At 41.5% G+C, this 21,596-nt stretch overlaps 1 protein-coding gene across 2 annotated transcripts in view; it reads right to left on the bottom strand.

Moving 5' to 3' along the window:
• Positions 1 to 21,596, bottom strand: part of LOC135201865 (alpha- and gamma-adaptin-binding protein p34-like) — a gene marked incomplete at its 5' end in the record, with an annotated part of 108,153 nt that overhangs the window by 67,383 nt on the left and 19,174 nt on the right. For both annotated transcript variants that reach the window (XM_064231167.1, XM_064231168.1), the window contains 2 exon segments: positions 2,313 to 2,471; positions 8,193 to 8,319. In XM_064231167.1, the coding sequence (XP_064087237.1) occupies positions 2,313 to 2,471; positions 8,193 to 8,319 (286 nt within the window).

Raw genomic sequence — 21,596 nt, 5'->3', positions numbered from 1 at the left:
CTGCTTGCTCTTTCTGATATTTTTAGTTCCATGATATTTTCTGCTATTCCTTCTATCTGTTTCCATGCCTGAATTATCATGTAGCGTTCTCTTCTCCTTTCTAGACTATATAATTTTAAGAATGTAGTCTTTCCCAGTAGTCTAGGTCCTTAACTTCTTCTATTCTAGCTGTAAAGGACCTTTGTTACACTCTCTATTTGTGCAATATCCTTTTGATAGTGTGGGTACCATATCATATTGCAATATTCAAGTGGACTACGAACATATGTTTTATAAAGCATAATCATGTGTTCAGCTTTTCTTGTTTTGAAGTGCCGTAACAACATTCCCATTTTGCTTTACATTTTGCCAACAGAGTTGCTATTTGATCATTGCATAACATGTTCCTATTCATCATCACACCAAGGTCTTTAACTGCTTCCTTATTTTGTGATGGTCTCATTATTAGGTCCCTTATATGCATATAGCTTGCTTTCTGTCTCCATAATTTATTGATTCAAATTTATCAGAGTTAAATACCATCCTATTTACCTCTGCCCAATCATATACTTTGTTAAGGTCTCTTTGTAGAGCGTTCCTATCTTCATCACAAGTAATTTCTCTACTTATTCTTGTGTCATCTGCGAAACTACTCACTACCGAATCCTTCACATTATTGTCTATGTCTTCAATCATAATAACAAACAGTATTGCAGCTAACACCGTACCTTGCGGCACACTGGATATTACCTTGACTTCATCCGATTTCTCGTCGTTTGCAATAACTATCTGTTTTCTGTTGGTAAAAATTCTTTTTAACCATCTTCCTACTTTATCCACGATATTGTTGTTTTCTAATTTTCTTCGCTAATATATTATGGTCTACTTTATCAAAAGCTTTTGCAAAGTCTAAATAAACCACATCTGTTTCATTTCCGCTTTTCATATTTTTGAATATGTTCTCACGGTGGACTAACAGTTGGGTTTGTGTACTTTTTCCGGGTACGAAACCATGTTGTCTTTATTAAACAAATTATTTTTTATTAAATGTTTCATAATTTTTTTTTTTTTTTTTTTTTTTTTTTTTTTTTTTTTTTTTTTTTTTTTTTTTTTTTTTTGTTTTTTTTTTTTTGAATTTCCGCCCACGTGATGGCAGCCACAAATCAGCTCCTTCCCCCTCCGGTTACTTAACTTGATACGTATATCTGAGTTTTAGTACCTTGAGTTAGAGAAAGAATCTGATTGGGATTTCCTTCGTTCTTCCATAATTTTTTAAATTTATAAGCTAAAATCTTACTATTTCACTATGGTATTTTCTTTAATGAATTGATATTATTGCTGTATAAATTAATATTAATATTTGAAAATAATAAATCATTTATTTATCATACAAAAAAACATACATCTTTGTAGTAGAGAGAGAGAGAGAGAGAGAATTATTATTTTTATTATGTGATATCATTTAAACTTATTAAACTTACTAATACAGTATTTAATCAAAATCCAATATTTGAAAAATTAGTAAACAATCCATTTTTTTGTATCATAAAAATGTATTTAGTCATGAAAATAAACATCAAAATACACTAATTAGTAAATTATTTTCGTCGGAAAATTCCGCGAATATGGGCGAAGGTCCGTCCGCGAAATAATTTCTAGTATAGGATTCCAAAGAAAAATCCGCGAATGTGTGAGTCCGCGAATCCGGAGAACGCGAATACGGGGGGAACACTGTATTGCTCTACAAAAAATCTGCAATACTGAAGCTGAAAATACTGAACTGCAATATAGCGAGGGTTGACTGTAGTCAATTACGAAGTTTTGGCCTAGGATATTTATCTTTAATTAAGCATTTGCAGGTTATGCAGGGCAAATTCTCATATGGCTGGCTCTATATGGGTTTGCTTTTGTACAGAGATTTGATGGCTGAAAACATTAGTCACATTAAATGTTTCATTTACAAATCATCACTCATGTATAAGGCCACATTTATTGAGTGCAAATGAATACAACAGAGCTAGTAAAACAATGCCACCTATTCTTAAATACCCATCAATCATCTTCTTCACTTCTTTTATGGCTGACAAGCTGCTAGCAGCAAGTCATGGTATCTCAGACTTGATATAATTTAGCTGATGAAAACAAGATTTCAAAAGAAGGGTTTGCATTTGTGTAAAGACAATGCAAGGTTTGAAAAGATACTTGCTAAATATAAAACAAATTACTTATAACAGCACAGCAACCTAATATGATTCATTTAAGGTTACATTGTCACCACAGAAATAAAAGAAAAAAGCTGAACTCTTAATACAACAGATAAAAGAACTACATACCTTTCATTTCCAAATTGGACCATGTGTGTGCATGCAAGGCCTGACGGATGCGCTGAAAACCCCAGCTTTCAGGAAAGTCATCTTCATGACCGGAATCCTCCTCTTCTATCTTATTAAGTTCAATCAGTTCCCATCTATTACTTATACACCACTGTTGAGCTAAAAAAAAATTATAATGAGATATCTAGTTTAAAATTTTCATGACTTAACAAACCACAGCTTTTGTTTTCTAAATATAAATTCAATATCTAAAATGACAAAATTTCTAAGACAATTTGTATTTTTCATAGCTACAAGCCTGAGGTCTTAACAATATGATAATTTTCTAGTGCCTAGCTGGATCCGGTTATATCAGAGATGAAAAAACATGGAATCTTGTGAGATCTGGCAACTCGTGCATATATTGGGCAAAAACCAGTCAAAGACTGTGCACCCACGCTACTGCATTGTCTTTCCCAACTCAGGATGTCTTAAGAAGACAGAGGGGCACCTAGAGTTGGGCAGTAAAATGTTAAGACCTCAGGTTTTGTAGCTATGAAAAATGCAAATTGTCTTAGAAAATTTGTCATTTGTTCATACACGAACAAACCTTTGGTCTTAACAATAGGATAGACTTATACTTGGTGGGAGGTACAGACATCCTAAACTGGCTGGGGGCCTACCCAACAGTCCAACTCCAAAAGAAATATCTACAAGAGAGGGACTGATGCCTGTAAGAAGCTAGATAAACTGATATCCAAAAGCTCAACCACTGGGTTACATACAATGATATATGGGAAGATTCATTGCAGTAGGGAACTAAAGAGAAACTCTGACTGTTCAATAACAAATCAATACACCAGGGTTCGCTATTACTCCTCACTCCCCCTTGCTAGGGAGCGGAGTATATGCTGCTGAATAGAGGGTTTGACTATTTGAACACAAAGCAACCAAACTATCAGTATGACTACCTTACTCACCTGTATCAGACCAGTCCAGCGAATGACGTGTCTATTCCTCAACCTGCCTGTAGGAAGAAGGAAAGGAACAAGAGAAAGAAAGAGACCTGCCAACTCACTCATTCTTTCCTCTACACAATCATCTTAGGTAAGATACAAACATGCCCGGTTAAGGGTAACGATGAGTTACACGATCTGTTGGGCAGCCACCACAGGACCTAGGGAAAAGTGTCCATGGATCTGTGGGCAACATCCTTAAGATAAAAAGAGGTGAACGTGGACTGGCATAACCAAGTACCAGCGCTCAAAACTCTATCAATAGCCAAATTCTTCTTGAAAGCCAGAGAGGGACCAATACCCCTGACGTCATGTGCTCTAGCCTGCACAGACATGGAGGCAGAATCATCAAGAATCAAATATGCCTGTCTGATAGCTTCACATATCCAAAAAGAGATTGTATACTTTAGACATCTCTTTCTTCGTACGCCCTGTGCTAACAAAAAACCTACGACAACCTAGCCTAAGATGTCGAATCCTCTTAAGATAGCAATGCAGAGCCCTGACAGGACATGACAAAAGCTCTTGAAAATCACCGTCATCAAAGTCATCCAGTGATGGAATGGAAAAGTAGACAAACCTATCATTCTGCACCGAGGGATTCTGGGTCTTAGCCCCAAATTCCAGGACAAATTCAAAGGACACTGACCCCCAACCCCTGGTGTGCTTCACATCATAGCTCAGGCCATCTAGCTCCCCCATTCTCTTTGAAGAAGCCAAGGCCAGGAGGAAAACCGTTTTGAGTGTCAAGTTCCTGTCTGATGGTGTAAAGGCTCATAAAGAGCTTTAGTGAAACTTCTCGAGACCATAGAAACATCCCACGTTGGAGGTTTGAGCTCTCTAGGAGAACATGACTGCCCAAACCCCTTAACCAGCAAGGAGAGTTCCCAGGATGAGTTGTGAGAGGTTGGGGTAGGAGTTTGGTAGAGCCTCTAGAGCGAAGTGAACCGTCCCGGTCAGAAACAGAGACGTGAACCGTCCCGGTCAGAAACAGAGACGTTAACCTTCTGCAAGACTGACTGAACGTGCCCTGACAACGGCAGCTGGAGAGACGATTTGGGATCCTGAGCAGCTCCCACCAAGGCTTCCAAGCAAGGAGTGTAGGACGACCGATCCCGAGTCCTACTTTCCAAATTGTTGAACCCACGAATGAGATCAACAACCTCCGATGACGAGAAAGATGTGTAGCCTCCTCTAATGCGTTTTCTTCACCAAAATTCACAGAAGGGTTAGTAGGCAAACAGTCTGAAATCTCTACTAGCCCCTCTGGGCTGGGTCCAAGCGTCAGCCTCCGAGACGGACCCACTGAAACATTAGGCACATCACTTACCTCAACAGGTGACTCCAGACGGCCATGAACGGACACGGGTGTGGCAGCCGTACGTACGTGAGATGGGGAGGAAACTCAAGCACTCGAGATTGATGGAGAATCCCTTTTAGTGAAAGACTTGGAAGCAAGCAAACACTCCGGCTGCACCACCTCTGTGCTCACTTCCTTCAGGTCTTTACAGCGACAAATAGGCCTGGGAGAAGAAGGGGCACTAACATCACGTGCAAGGATGGGGGAGGTTGCCACACGCTTGCAATGTGCAAGGACGGGGTGGGGGGGTTGCACGTACGAGGTTCGGCAGCGAAGCAACCCCTGCAGAACACACATCACTAACACTGCCCGAAACCACAGCACTCTCGGGAACACGTCCGTGCTGTTCCTCCCTCGGCAGTGAAGGAAGGGCAAGGTCCTTAGCCTTCCAATGCCTAACACGCCCACGAGGTGTAGAGGGGGAAGAGGGAAAGGGAGACAGTACCAGCTTCTTATGCGCACTCTTCTCAGAAGGCGGGGATGAAGCAACGCGTTTCCTACCAGTCCTCCCAACCGATAAGCCAGCCAACTTCACATTTAAAACAGAGTCCAGTCTCTGAAGCACCGCCAGGCATATGAGCTCGGACTGATGTGCCAGAGAAGGCTCTGAAGACAAGGAAGGGAGATGTTTTGAACTGGGCGGCAGAGATGACGTCACGTCTAAGAGAGGCGGCTCGGAGGCGACTGGAAGATACGTCATCAATGAGAGTGACATCACAAGCGGCGGTGACGTCACGACCTCCCCTCTGAGCGAGGGGGGAAAGAGACACCACTGGTGGAGGAATACACAAAGATGGGCCCCGTGACGACAACAACAGGGCTTACGCCGCAACATCACTCCGAGACAAGGCGGCGGCAGCCGGTGGAGCAATAAAAGATGGCCGACTGCTCCCTCCCGTGGAGACGAGGCCTGGAGGGGGGGGATGGCCTGGCTGGACTGGGGAGGGGGGGTGCAAGCCTCCTCAAAACGCGCTAGCAACCCCCCTAAGGACGGGGTACCCCCAGCCCAAGTGTCTTCCAAATCGCCGCTATTTTGGACGCCTCCGACTCTGGAAGAGAAGAGAATGATGAAAAAAACTCACCCTTCTTGGGAACCGAAAAAACTCCCGAAGAAGAGGGGGCTACATTACAAATTATACCCTGGCGACCTCCCGATACTTCCATCAACGAATCAATGGAAGAAAATGAAGGAGAAGCAGGGGCAATGCTACTATGGGGGGTTGACTACTGAAGAAGACGAAACATCAGGAATAGGAGTAAAGTCCTCCCAAGAAGGAAGAGTGGAGACTCTGACATTCCCTCTTACCATAAAACTTCCTCCACTGCTCCAAAGGCCATGCCCGGCATTCCGTACAAGAATTCGTAATCGTACAAAAATTGGAACGGCACCTACTGCAAGTGATGTGAAGGTTCGTCGCTGACGAAGTCAAGAAACGAAAACACGGAAATCCAGGAATTCCGGGGCACCAACGCTGACGTCGAGAAGGAGCAGAAGAAGCCATAATATTAGGCAAAAACACACACAAACACACAAAAGGAATGAAACGGGCAAAAACCGGGAAAAGGCCAAGAGAGGAAAAAACCCACTCTCGTCCCAAGGCGGTAAAGAAAAGACTGGCGTAGATGTTCGGCGTTTGACCGCTCTTCACCCGATCTACACATGCGTTGCCAGATACCACAAGATTCCTTGCTTTTACCTACTTTTTTACCAGATCCAGCTAGGCGCTAGAAATTATCCTATTGTTATGACTGAGGGTTTGTTCGCGTATGAACAATAAGCTGTTACATAAAGTTTTATATATGAAAATGTGTGCAATTTCATGTAGAATACAACAAAAAACAACCCATGGTTGTAGCTGTTATCAGTTTTGAAATATTTTCATATAAATAACGATATAGAAACAAATTCGACCACAACTTTAACGCGACCAAAATGGTCGAAAACTGCAATTGTAAGCTACAACACTTACAGTCTAGTAATATTCAATCAATTACCTTCATTTTGCAACAAACGGGAAGTCTAGCACAATATTTTGATTTATGGTGAATTTTTGAAAACCGCTTTTTTTTATGCCCATGCGTTACGAATTCATGCATCATATTGTGATAATATTTTCTCTGTGTTGCTTTGATCGTTTTAAAATTTGTTATATACCAAAATCATCGCAATTTAGTGTACAATACAACGAAAAAATAATTAACTCATTAGCTTTAACCGTTTTGCTCACAGCACGATTTGTATACAATTATATATGAAATTTTTTTTTGCGCTGTCATATATTCCAATATTTATATATGATAATGATATTTTTTTTCATTTCTGATGGTTGCATACTAAACTTCAGGCAACGACAAAAAAAGGAGCTAAAAATGAACAGTTAATCTTGAAAATTAAGCGTGCTGTGATTTTTTGAAAAAATCTTTTTTTCCGCTTCGGTGCTCACTCATGAACGCCACTGGCATACGGGAGACACTTTCGGAAATACCGGCTTGGCGTTTAAGGGTTAATAAAGTCTAATTTTTTTTTTTTTTTAAGATTAATTCCTGAAAACCAGCCTGAGAAGAGCCTTTATTAGGCTCAGAGGTCTGGATAAACTAATCCTTTATAATAATAACAATTGGCCATAATCAACCCTAAAAAAAATGACAAGTCATTCTCATCATGAAAACCATTATTTTACCACTGAAGGCATGAGTCCATCCTCCATCCTTGGGTAACATTCCTTTAAAGTGGATCTCCAGCCCATATTGAAAGGGATGGCTCTGGATCAGAGTCATTTGAGTTGTTACTATGGCTCTGAAATTGAACATGAGCTTCCCTGCATGCAATCATTACGTCTGCATATGGAATATAGCATAAATAAGGGTCCCTTCCTGAAAGGTACAGTGCAACACAGTGATACCTAGTACCCAGGATTTTTTAAAGAATATACAAGAAAGTGGTTACAACAGCACAGATAAATATAAAAATAAAAATTAAAAGTAACTACTCTTTCTTCTCCTGAGTAACATCTGACTACATTGAAACTGATATTTTCAAGAAAATTACAAAAAGTAGAAAAACAAGATGCAGTACTGTGTTATGCAATGAGTTTGAAAATGTAAAACAATTTATAAAGAAAAAAGTGAAAAGAGACAAGATCACTGAAAAGCACCTGCTTCATGTAGCCTAACTGGAAGTTTTGGGTTCATGGGATAGAGACTTCTATTCCTGGAAAGTAACCAATCTAAATACAAACTGTAAAATACGCAATGATTTTCTCATTATTAGTAGCAATTAACACTGATGCGATGGAGCATAAGGACATTAGCAAGAGAAAAAAGTTTGTAAGTTGCATGAACATACACAATTACAATATCTGAAAGACTTCCATTAAATTTTTCCTTAATAGGTTCTTTATGCATGTAAATGCTGATAAGTATAATCATATCTTTAGTATTTCTGTACTTCTCCTGGTGGACTTTAAAGACATCTTCAATAAATAAGGAAAATTATTACCCCTCATAACTTAAGAAACAGCTTACCTTTCAGTCTTGAAAGTCCCAGGCTATCATCGTCTGCTGAACATGTGTCACAGACCAACATTTGCACTTCAGGTTCAAAACCTCCCAGAGATTCCAAAAGGCTGTTCAAGTTCTCTAAAGATGTTGCCTGAAAAAATTTGTGATTAAAAATAAATACAAACATAACAAAACATTGTGTACAGTTTCTGGCAATCATTCATCACAGAAAAAAGCAACTTAGGCTTAACCCAACACAGACAGTCCCCAGTTATCAGTGGGGATTCCATTCTCGATGGGGTACTGATGGCGAAAGCTGTCATTAACTGGGTGCTAATAAGCGAAAGCCGTCATTAACTGGGTGCTGATAAGCAAAAGCCGTCATGAACTGGGTGCTAATAAGCGAAAGCCTCCATTCACTGGGTGCTGAGAAGCAAAAGCCGTCATGAACTGGGTGCTGATAAGCGAAAGCCATCATTCACTGGGTGCTGAGAAGCAAAAGCCGTCATTAACCCTTAAACGCCGAAGGGATGTATTAAAAATCGTCTCCCGTGTGCCGGGGGGGATCTAGGAGTGAGCGCAGAAGCGGAAAAAATATTTTTTTTTAAAAATCACAGCGAGCTTAGTTTTCAAGATTAAGAGTTCATTTTTGGCTCCTTTTTTTGTCATTGCCTGAAGTTTAGTATGCAACCATCAGAAATGAAAAAAATTATCATTATCATATAATAGCATGAAAACAAAATTTCATATATAATTGTATTCAAATCGCGCTATGCGCAAAACGGTTGAAGGTAACAAGTTAATTTTTTTTCGTTGTAATGTACACTAAATTGCAATCATTTTGGTATATAACACATTGTAAAACAATAAAAGCAACACAGAGAAAATATTATCACAAAATGATGCATGAATTCGTAACGCGCGGACGTAAACAAATATTTTTTTCAAAAATTCACCATAAATCTAAATATTGTCCTAAAGACTTCCAATTTGTTTCAAAATGAAGACAAATTATTGAATATTACTATACTGTAAGAGTATTAGCTTACAATTGTAGTTTTCGACCATATCTGACGAGTTAAAGTTGACCAAATGTCGAATTTTTTAATATGACATTGTCATGATACAATAAAGTTTGTTCATACTTACCTGACAGATATATATAATCAAGTACCCACCCACCTCCCCTCAGGGGACAGTGGTAGAGAAAATCTGAATAGAAAATGGGAATGGTTCCTGGTATCCGCCTCCCAGCGGCGGGAATGGGTACTAACTACCTAGCCGACCACTGCGTTTGCCGGGAGTTTTGAAATTCTGTCGGTCGTCAGAGAATACAGCTATATGTATATATATCTGTCAGGTAAGTATGAACAAACTTTATTGTATCATGACAATATCATTTTGTTCATGACACTTACCTGCCAGATATATACATAGCTGAATCCCACCATTGGAGGTGGGAAGGGACAGAATAGAAGGATTTTGGAAACATTTCACATGCAGATGATTGACATCTTGGTTCCTTACCTGTTAGCATAGCTGACTTCGTGATTACTGTCACCCAAGCCTGCTTCTGCTTAACTAGAATTTCCAGCAAGGTAGTGACCTGTATAGCTGGATAGTTCTAGATGATCTGCCAACGGGAGCGTGACCACAATGTGACTAGACCATATTGACCATACTGAAGACAACGAAGCATAATAAATACCACCTAACCTAGCCCAACTAAAGTTAGTCCCATAACTTTCAGGCTAATTAAAGGGAAGACCGCCTCAAGCGGCCAACCCTACAACCATAAAAAAAAAAAAAACCCACAATTAAAATCACACACATCCATTTTCTAAAGGATGGGGTTCGTATTGCTTCTCGTCCCCAATACTGTATCCGTGGAAATGTATGGTCCAAGCGAGTAGCAATTCTCATATGTCGCCTTCACATCTCTGAGGTAGTGTGAAGCGAACACAGAGTTGCTTCGCCAAAATGTGGCATCCAGGATATCACTGAGTGCCATATTTTTCTGAAAAGCCACCGAAGTAGCTACCGCTCTAACTTCGTGAGCATTAACTTTTAGCAGTTTAAGATCACCATCTGTGCAGGACGAATGAGCTTCCCTGATGGTGTTTCTCAAGAAGAACGCCAGTGCGTTCTTAGACATTGGTAATTCCGGCCTCTTGACCGAACACCACAGGTTGTCTGACGGGCCTCTACATTGTTTGGTCTTTTCCAGATAAAATTTGAGAGCTCTGACAGGGCACAAAACTCTCTCCGGCTCTCGTCCGACGAACTCTGATAACCCTTTGATATCAAAGCTTTTAGGCCAGGGGTTGGATGGGTTCTCGTTCTTAGCTAAGAACGAGGGGCTCAGCGAACACACCGCAATGTGTTCTCTGAAACCCACATGTTTACTCATAGCTTGGATTTCGCTAACCCTCTTAGCTGTTGCCAGAGCGGTTAGGAAAATAGCTTTTCTAGTTACATCTTTCCAAGAGGCAGCATGCATAGGCTCAAATGGGGCTGACATTAAAAACTTTAAGACAACATCCAAGTTCCATGAGGGAATCTTGTCTCGTGGAGCTTTTGAGGTTTCAAAGGACCTCAATAGATCGTGAAGATCCTTATCATTTGATAAATCCAAGCCTCTGTGTCGGAAAGACCCGTTGACAGCATACTTTTGTAGCCTTTAATCGTTGACACTGAAAGTTTGTCTATATTTCTAAGATGTAGGAGGAAATCAGCAATCTGGCTCACAGAGGTCGTGGAGGAGGAAATATTTTCCCTTCTACACCAACTTCTGAAGACAGCCCACTTCGATTGGTAGACAGCTTGAGAAGATGTTCTTCTAGCGTTGGCAATAGCTCTTGCCACCGATCTTGAAAAACCTCTCGCTCTGGCCAACTTTTGGATAGTCTGAATGCAGTCAGACTCAGAGCGGAGAGGTTTCCGTGATACCTCTCGAAGTGGGGCTGTCTGAGTAGATCGATTTTTTCTGGAAGTGTCCTTGGGAAATCTACCAGAAATGACATGGCCTCTGTGAACCAGTCGCTTGCAGGCCAAAAGGGGGCGATCAACGTCATTCTTGCTCCTTCCGACGCCGCAAACTTCCTTATTACCTCTCCCAGGAGTTTGAATGGAGGAAAGGCGTAGAGATCCATCCCCTTCCAATTCCAAAGCATGGCGTCTATTGCTATTGCTCCTGGGTCCAGAACCGGAGAGCAGTAAATAGGAAGCCTCTTCGTTTTCGCTGTCGCGAAGAGGTCTACCAGTGGACGTCCCCAAAGTTTCCATAACTCTTTGCAAATCTCTGGATGGAGAGTCCATTCGTTTGGAAGCATTTGATGTTGACGGCTGAGGAGATCCGCACGAACGTTCTGCTGTCCTGAAACGAATCTCGTTAGAATCGTTATATTTCTTAGCTTCGCCCAAAGTAAGATTTCCCTCGTTATCCTGAACAGGGACCGAGATAGAGTTCCTCCCTGTTTTTTTATATACGCGAGCGCCGTGGTGTTGTCCGAGTTGACTTGTACAATTCGTCCCACAATCCTTGACTCGAAGCTTTGAAGTGCCAAACGAATCGCTTCTAGCTCCTTGAGGTTTATGTGCCAGGACCTCTGTTCCCCTCTCCAGAGGCCTGACACCTCCTCCTCCCCCAGTGTTGCTCCCCAGCCTGTCATGGACGCGTCTGAGAACAACACTAGGTCTGGGCTCAGAACTTTGAGGGACATCCCTTCCGATAGCTTGACGGGATCGGACCACCACTTCAAATGCTCTTTGATCGATTGAGGGATTCTCAAAATCTCGTCTAGGTCTTTCTTGTTCTTCCAGTTGTCTGCTAGGAAAAACTGAAGCTGTCTGAGGTGCAGCCTTCCCAGAGAAACAAATTTCTCCAGCGAGGAAATGGTCCCCAGCAGACTCATCCATTCCCTTGCCGAGCATATTTCCTTCTCTAAGAAGACCGATACTTTCTCTAAGCATTTTAGCTGACGTTCTATGGATGGAAATGCTTGAAAAGCCACTGAATCCATCTGAATCACTAGATACACGATGGACTGTGTGGGAATCAGATGGGACTTCTCGAAGTTGACCAGAAGGCCTAGGTCCTTCGTCAGCTGTAATGTCGTGTGTAGGTCCTCCAGGCACTTTTCCTTTGACGTGGACCGGATCAGCCAATCGTCTAAGTAGAGTGAGACTCTTATCTTCGAGAGATGGAGCCATCTTGCTACATTTCGCATCAGAAGCGTGAATATCATAGGGGCTGTACTCAGCCCGAAACAGAGAGCTCTGAATTGGAAGACCTGTCCTTTCAGAACGAATCTGAGGAACTTCCTGGACCAAGGGTGGATCGGAACATGGAAATAGGCGTCTTGGAGATCCAAGGACACCATCCAATCTCCTGGTCTCAGGGAAGCTAAAACAGACTGTGCAGTTTCCATCTTGAATTTTATTTTCCTTACAAAAAGATTCAGCCTGCTTACGTCTAGGACAGGTCTCCATCCTCCCGAGTGCTTCGGAACAAGGAAAAGCCTGTTGTAGAAGCCTGGAGAGTTCCGTGATACAACTCTTTCTACTGCTCTCTTTTCCAACATTTGATCCAAAAGGTCTAATAAGATCTGTTGCTTCGAATCCTGATAAGAGGGCGAAAGGTCTATTGGCTCTATGCTTAATGGAGGTTTTGATAGAAACGGGATCTTGTAACCTTTCTTGATCACTTCGAGTGACCAAGAGTTCGCCCCTCTTATCCTCCATGCTTCCGCGAAAAGAGCGAGTCTCGCCCCGACTGGTGCCTGGAGGGCCGAAAAGTCATTTCTTTCCCCTGGTTTTTGAGGGAGCTCTGCCCCTAGGGAAACTCCTCCCTCGAGCAGAAGCTCTCGAAGAGGCTCTTCCACGAAAGGGCTTATAATTCTTCCTAGAAGCTTGCGTGGTTCTTGAAGATGTCTGATCAGTAGGACGTTTTGAAGACCGAGACAATAAGTCCTGCGTCGCTCGTTCTTGGAGATTTACTGACAAATCCTTTACCATCGATTGAGGAAAAAGATGAGCAGAAAAGGGAGCGAACAACAATTCTGCTTTTTGCGCAGGCGACACTGACTTAGCTGTGAAGCTACAGAAAAGTGCGCGTTTCTTCAGGACTCCCGACGCAAAATGTGATGCCAGTTCGTCAGAGCCATCCCTTACTGCTCTGTCCATACATGACAAAATACTCGCTAAGTCCTCTAATGAAATAGAATCTGGGCTTCTAGACTGCACATCCAAGACGCCCAAACACCAATCTAGAAAGTAAAAACTTCTAGAGTTTTGTAAAGGCCTTTGAGATGGTGATCTATCTCTGACATTGTCCAAGAAACTTTTGCTGATGCCAGGTAAGATCTTCTAGGTGCCTCCACTAAGTTAGCGAAAACCCCTTGTGCAGAAGCAGGGATTCTTAAACCTGCTTCTTCTTCTGTCTCATACCACTTCCCTGATCTTCCACTAAGCTTTGTGGGGGGAAGTGCAAAAGAAGTCTTGCCCTTTGTCTTTTTGGATTCCATCCAATCGTGGATTCTTTTAAAAGCCCTTTTAGTTGAGAGTGAGGTAGCCATTTTAACAAAATTTGGAGTCTTCCTTGCCTTCGAAGAGGTTAGTTGCGAAGGTGGAGAGAGAGGAACTGGAGCTCGAAACTTCTCGGAAAACAAATCTTTTAAAAGACAAGTTAGTCTTATAATCCACAGAGGATGAGGTTGTAGGGTCCTCCTCCTCTTCTGAGACAGGCTCGCTTGACGATTTCTCTTCTAATGGAGACGTAGGCTTATCCTGAATTGAACAAGAAGAAACCGAAGTTTCACCTCCCTTTCGAAACGTAGGTCTTGCACTTGAAATCAATTTTGAAGAGGAGAGCCGGCTATGTTCTCCTAACCTTGACTTTCACTCCGAATTTTCCAAACTAACGTCATACGATTTCTCTTGACGGGCACCCATATTGTAGTTTCTACTACCTTGAAGCATAGGGCGCTTATCCTTCTGACTAGCGACCTGTTCTCTTCTTCCCACGGTGACTTTATGCATCGGACGCCTAGCGTCCTCAAAAGCGTCCTGGAAAGCGTCCTGATATGAAGGACGACGAACGTCCTTATTAGCACTACGCCTCGCATCCTCAAAAGCGTCCTCATTTGCGTCCTGACGTGATGGACGTCGTGTAAACGCTCCTTTAAAACGGTCTTGAGTTGTAATACGCCTCGCGTCCTCAAAAGCGTCCTCATATGCGTCCTCATATCCTTCCTCTGAACTAATATCGTGAGTTTCAAGTCTATCCAGCCAACGTTTATGACACCGAGCGTCCCAAGAAGCGTCCTTACGAGCGTCCTGATTAGTAAGTTGTTTCTTCTGTTGAATACTCTATTCCTGTAAGCCAAGATCAATTCCTTCCAATTCTATTTCTGAGCGATCCTTCTGAACGTTCTTCGACTCTTGGAAAAGACGACGGCCGCCTGTGTGGCACCTAATGTCTTTTTCTCTTTCGCCAATACTTCTAGAGACTCTATCAGCAGGACTGCTTGCGCGTTCCTGATTGAGTCGATGAGGTCTAGAAGGCGACGAATCAGAAGAGGACGAAGAACGAAGAGAAGCCTCAGGAGAACGTCTAGATTTCTTGACAGGTAGCCATAGATCCTTTTTACGACTACGCGATCTTTCTTCTTTCTTGGCGAAAAACGCATCCAACTGTTGACGAATCGCTACGAGGGTCTTTTTTGATGGTGAAGAACCATATGATGGAATGATCCTTTAAGAAGAAGATGGGCGAGGGGACGCCTTCTTCCTTCTCTCCGGACTCGAATCAGGACGCTCAGAAAGCGTCCTGAATCTCTTGTGTGGGATACTGTCTTCGAAGTCTTCCGGGGAAGACCGAAGCGTAAATCGAGGCGGAGGACGCTCTCGATCTCCCGATGAAGCGTCCTCTTCCGTAAGACCTTTCCTAAGAGGGCGAGAAAGACGACGGCCGCCAGTGCGACGTCTTACGTCTTCCTTACCACTCTCAATTGGAGAGGCTGCGTCCTCTTCCGTAAGACCTTTCCTAAGAGGGCGAGAAAGACGATGGCCGCCAGTGCGACGTCTTACGTCTTCCTTACCACTCTCAATTGGAGAGGCCTTCCGAGATTCCCACCCACGGTGAGGTGAGGACGTCTCGGAGGAAGAGAAGCATTCCTTCAAGATTCGAGCTTGCGCACGATCTTTGACAGCCTGGGATGCGTCTTCAGGACCTGCCGAAGGGACGCCAGACTGGTGTTTAATTCCCGTAACCCTCCTTCGGCCTTCGACATGTCCACTCCCTGTGTTCTGGGAGTCCGACAGAGGTCTCAACCTGGAGGCATTATAGGACCAATCTGACGCCCCCTCCACATCACTAGGGGCACTAACATTATCACTACACTTTTGCACATTAGATTGTAGCACTCTCATTTTCGATTCAAGGTTCCAAATCGATTCCAAAATGGTAGAAAGGGCATTCCCTTCGGTAACGATCACTTCCTTATCTGAAGGTGAAATTACAGGGTTATGCGTAACATGTTCTACAGTTATGTTAGATTGAGCAACTTTATCACTTTGACTTTTAACAGAAGCACTCCTGGAGGAAGACCTCCTAATTCTGTCACGCTCAAGTCTACGAATGTAAGATTCATACGCCTTCCATTCGATATTAGTTAACACTTCGCATTCTTTGCACCTATCATCCAACAAGCAAACATGCCCTCTACAATTCACACACACCGTGTGAGGATCTACCGAGGCTTTTGGTAGCATCACCTTACATTCTTCTACACCACACACTCTGAAACTAGTAGAACTAGATCCAGACATCTCAATTCTAAGAAAAATCAAAAGCAAAATCAAAATCCAAACCACAATAGCATATGCCAAATCACTAAGCCAAGTCCGAAACCAAAAGACAATCCAAATACTCAAGTGACAAATGGGGTTTTCAAAATCCTAGGCGGAGCTCTGTAAACAGTTGTTTACCGACCGGCGACAGAAGAAAATCTGAATAGAAAATGGGAATGGTTCCTGGTATCCGCCTCCCAGCGGCGGGAATGGGTACTAACCACCTAGCCGACCACTGCGTTTGCCGGGAGTTTCGAAATTCTGTCGGTCGTCAGAGAATACAGCTATATATATATCTGGCAGGTAAGTGTCATGAACAAAATATTTTTTTTTATATGCAATTATTTCACAAATTAGAAAAGCTACAACCTTCAAATATTTTTCGTTTTATTCTAAATGAAATTGCGCACATTTTCATATATAAAACTCTATGAAATGCCTAATATGAAACGGGGCAAATATTCCGAGAATGCGACGTATGCATTTTGGAGATTTGCGGCGGAGAATCCGCGCGCGGAGGGAAGGAAAGTTTTTTTTTTTAATTCACCATAAATCTAAATATTGTGCTAGAGACTTCGAATTTGTTTCATGAGGAAGATAAATGACTGAATATTACTAGACTGTAAGAGTTTTAGCTTACAATTGCGTTTTTCGACCATTTCGGTAAAGTCAAATTTGACCAAATGTGGTTTTTTTTCTATCTATCGTGATTTATATGCAAATATTTCGAAAATGAGAAAAGCTACAAACTTCAATTATTTTTTTTTGTATTCTACATAAAATTGCGCACATTTTCATATATAAAACTTTATGTAACGGCTAATTTAAAAGGGTGCAAACATTACCACAATCGCACGTATGATTTTTTTGGAAGAGTTACCGCGCAGACGTAAAGAAAATGTTATTTTTTTCATAAATTTACCATAAATCGAAATATTGTGCTAGAGACTTCCAATTTGTTTCAAAATGAAGGTAAATGATTGAATATTACTAGAATATAAGAGTTTTAGCTTACAATTGCGTTTTTCAACCATTTCGGTAGTCAAAGTTGACCGAAGGTTGAAATTTTGTCACTTATCATTTTTTATATAGAAATATTTCAAAACTGATAAAAGCTACAACCATGGGTTATTTTTAGTTGTATTGTGCATGAAATTGCACACATTTCCACATATAAAACTTTATGTAACGGCTAATTTAAAATGGTACAAACATTACCACAATCGCACGTATGATTTTTTTCGGAAGAGTTACCGCTCGGACTTAAGGAAAAAGTTTTTTCATAAATTCACCTTAAATCGAAATATTGTGCTAGAGACTTCCAATTTGTTGCAAAATTAAGGTAAATGATTGAATATTACTAAAATATAAGAGTTTTAGCTTACAATTGCGTTTTTCGACCATTTCGGTAGAGTCAAAGTTGACCGAAGGTTGAAATTTTGGCACTTATCGTTATTTATATGAAAATATCTCAAAACTGATGAAAGCTACAATCATGAGTATTTTTTTGTTGTATGCTACATAAAAAAGCGCACATTTTCATATACGTATAATACTCCATGTAAAGGCTAATTTAAAATGGTACAAAAATTATGTCAAAGTGACGAAATAGTGCGGCAAGAAAGAAATTCGCGCTTGCGTGCCTGCGTAACAATTGTAAACAAAACACCTTGATCCGTGAACTCCCAGCATCCCCCAAGGCGCGAGATTCAAGAGTTTTCGGCTGGTAGGCCTATAAGTATTTTTCCGCGAATTTTTAAAAAAACTTTTGTATGTCGACGTAAATTACATCCGGTCGGAACCCAAGAGACAAAAAATGTTGACGTAAAATACGTCCATTAGGCGTTTAAGGGTTAACTGGGTGCTGATAAGTGAAAGCCGTCATTAACTGGGTGCTAATAAGCAAAAGCTGTCATTCACTAGGTGCTGATAAGCGAAAGCTGTCATTAACTGGGTGCTGATAAGCAAAAGCAGTTATTCACTGGGTGCTGATATGCAAAAGCAGTTATTCACTGGGTGCTGATAAGCAAAAGCAGTTATTCACTGGGTGCTGATAAGCGGAAGCTGCCATTCACTGGGTGCTGATAAGCAGAAGCCGCCATTCACTGGGTGCTGATAAGCGGAAGCCGTCATTAACTGAAACTTGGTGATTTATGCCGCTGAGTTTCAGTTAATAGTGCCTCTGATAAGTATGTTATGGTGCCATAACTATTATTTGCACCTTATGGCACCATAAATTGCCAATTTAGTGCTATACAATCGCCATTAACCAAGTCTGCCTGATAACTGGGGACTGCCTGTACCTGGAACTGAATTCCCCTGTAGGATGATCCCAAACATCTGGTCAGAGTTTCAGAGCAGCAATTTAAAGTATTTTCCCCCCAAAATGACTGATATATTTGAACACTACAAGTTGATCTGATCATATATGTCACTGAAAGAATCCTAACATCACATATGTCACTGAAAGAATCCTAACATCATATATGTCACTGAAAGAATCCTAACGTCACGCAAACTCCCAATATTTTACCTTGGTACAAACTACTTCTCTGGCAACATCTGCCTACAGTAGTTTATTTATTGGCAAACTTTAATCAGTAAACCTGGAGCTTTCTTCTCCCCATTCAATGTCTAAGTTTACTGTTAGTATAAGTATATCATGTTCACCATGACAATAAATATAAGTACTATTTCTGGTAGTATATATTTCGGAACTCTTACGGCCCCATTTTCTAAGAAGGATGATTCACTATACTGTACAGTACTTTGAAGAAAGGATAGTCACACATTTAATTTTTTTGCCTTACTTTAGCCTAGTTATTTTTTAATATTACATGCGAATAAATACCTTTACCCAAAATTTAATCTGGTTCCATTGCCACAGCCATCCTAGGAATTATAATAATGGAGACCCAAGCATCATATATCAGTTAATGAAATTCTATAGGTGAGGCAGTATGTTATTATTCATCAACTTCTATACACTCTATGAACAGTCAAAAATAGGTTCAATGTCATGCTAAAAATAAAAGAGACAAATGAAGCAAAAAAGAAAACAAGAAAGTCCATGGATATACATAACTGCTCCTGGTAAATTAGATTTGGCTTCCTCTTTTTCTTTTCTGCTTCATTTCTCTCTTTTTATTGTCTAAGGCAGTGGTTGCCAACCAGTGCTCCATGGACCACTTGTGATCCTGGAGTAAATTTTGATGGTCAGCAGAAAAATTAGTACATTATTTAAATTTTTATGTTGTCTTAATCCTCTTCAGGCAAACTTGATACAAATTGCTCAGAAGACTGCGAGCCCAGTGTTGCCAATTTAGCATTTTTAATGCTAGATTTAGCATTATAAGGCAATTTAGCATTAAAAATTTTGATCCAGCATTTAGCAGAAGAAAATCAGCAAATTTAAAAATCACAATTTTTCAAAGTAAACTGTATTTTTCCTAACTACAAACCTGAAGTCCTTTACATTAGGAATTACTTTCAGAGTAGGTTGGAATATGGCCGTTAAATTCTTGAAGGTGGTTAGGCAGTAACTACTGTCTGGTAGGCGGATAGGCCTGACTGCCTGGATGTAAACAGTCCACCTTGCCTTTTGGCCCAGGTTTCAGATTGAGGGGTGGCATGAGGTGGGCATAAATGTAAAGGACCTCAGATTTGCATAGTTAGGAAAAATACAATTTTCTTTCAAAAGTTGTGATTTGTTTCTACACAATATACAAACCCTCGGTCCTTTACATAAAGAAGACTCACTGATTGGTAGGAGGAATATGAGTGAGCCTCTAGAAATGACTGGAGTTCTGCACACCTGGGTTATTCCTCTTGGTCATAAGAGCAAGGAGGAGTGCCCTGCCTCTGACAACTTGATCGGAGTATAGGAACTGCATGATCAAGAGTCACACCTCTGGGCCTTTTCGAAATGAGTGAGGAATCATGACTCATCCGAAAAAGGGCTGGGAAGAATAAGTTCAAGTCCTATCCTCAACCTGAAGGAAGAGGAGCAGAAGGATGAGGAGGGGAAGGTGGAGAAGCCAGTCACTCTCGCATCCTTCATACCTCTAGAACCGCGCACCATAGGCGAGATGCAACTTGTCCTCTTGGAGCTGGGTAAGCAAACACAACTTGTGAGTATCTACCACCGGTCCAAGGAAAAGAGATCCAAAGGAAGAAAGATATAAACGTGGTCGTAATGAGACCGCATCTATCTTCTGGTCCGACACATTCTTTGGAGTGATGAAATGTACCCATCCACTAGCACTGTTCGGTCTCTGTAAGAGCAAACAGTGGACATATCCAACTGCAGAGAAGTTATTATTCAAAATCTTGAAAGATTCGTAGGAAGACGTGTCATTAAACACTTCTGCATGGAAGTCAGCCGTGGATACAGGTATTGACACTCAATGAAGGGTGTCGAGCCTTCTTAGGTACAGCAAGACACCAAGAGGGCAAAGTAATGACTGATCTGGGTCCACCAATACAAAGTCCAAAGTGCAGGAGATCATGAAGGTTTCAAACTCATCAACAGACGCCAAATGACTGCGCATACGAGACGTAATCACGACATGACACCCAGCTTTTGAATGGTGATGTTCAGAACGAACCATGCAAATCGTCTGTCTTGTTCGCCAACGATGTTAAGAGATGGGATGATGATTCTCGTGAGGCATGTCCACATTAGACGAGAGTCAAAGCTTTCTAGAGACTGAGGTCCCTGTGATGGCAAGACAGAAGTTTCTCAACAGTAGTTGAATCTCAACCAAGGAGAAACAGTAATATTTAGTGAATGACTAAGGTGAATGTGGACCTACATCTTCACAGTTGGATCAGAGAGAAGTGATCTCTCAGGATTCTGATCATAGAAAAAGTCCCGTTGATAACACCATCCAGTGAAGACGGCTCTAATCCCTCGTGTTTTACAGGACTGAAAACGTTATTCCGCTATTTAATTGCTGCTCGACAAAAAAGTCGGGGCTTGCGATGAAGGCGGAGAGTCTTTCAGAAATGAACACACAGGGATTGTACCGCCAGAAGAACGGCTTCTTATGGGTTGGATCAGGGAGGAATTTTCTATTTGCTCTGGAAGCACAGTTCGTCGGGCGGGGAACAGGCAAAGTACTCTGTTATTCACTTCCAATTTGGGGTGAACAAACCGTTCAAATCAGAAAATGTACATTAGAAGACAAAACTTAGATTGTCTGAAGAAAATCAATCTGTGTCATCACAGCGGCCGATGGGGCAGATGCGATGGAACAGAAGACTAAACTTCTGATATACCGTGGGGTAAACAGAAAGATGACACTTCTGATATACCGTGGGGTAAACAGAAAGATGACACTTCTGATATACCGTGGGGTAAACAGAAAGATGACACTTCTGATATACCGTGGGGTAAACAGAAAGATGACACTTCTGATATACCGTAGGGTAAACAGAAAGATGACGCTTCTGATATACCGTGGGGTAAACAGAAAGATGACACTTCTGATATACCGTGGGGTAAACAGAAAGATGACACTTCTGATATACCGTGGGGTAAACAGAAAGATGACAGTGAGTCTAATGAGATATAAC

Source organism: Macrobrachium nipponense, chromosome 28 (assembly GCF_015104395.2).
Source record: "Macrobrachium nipponense isolate FS-2020 chromosome 28, ASM1510439v2, whole genome shotgun sequence".
Taxonomy (NCBI): Eukaryota; Metazoa; Arthropoda; class Malacostraca; order Decapoda; family Palaemonidae; genus Macrobrachium; species Macrobrachium nipponense.
Note: the sequence above shows the minus strand (reverse complement) of the source record. Positions and strands in the feature narration are given on the sequence as shown.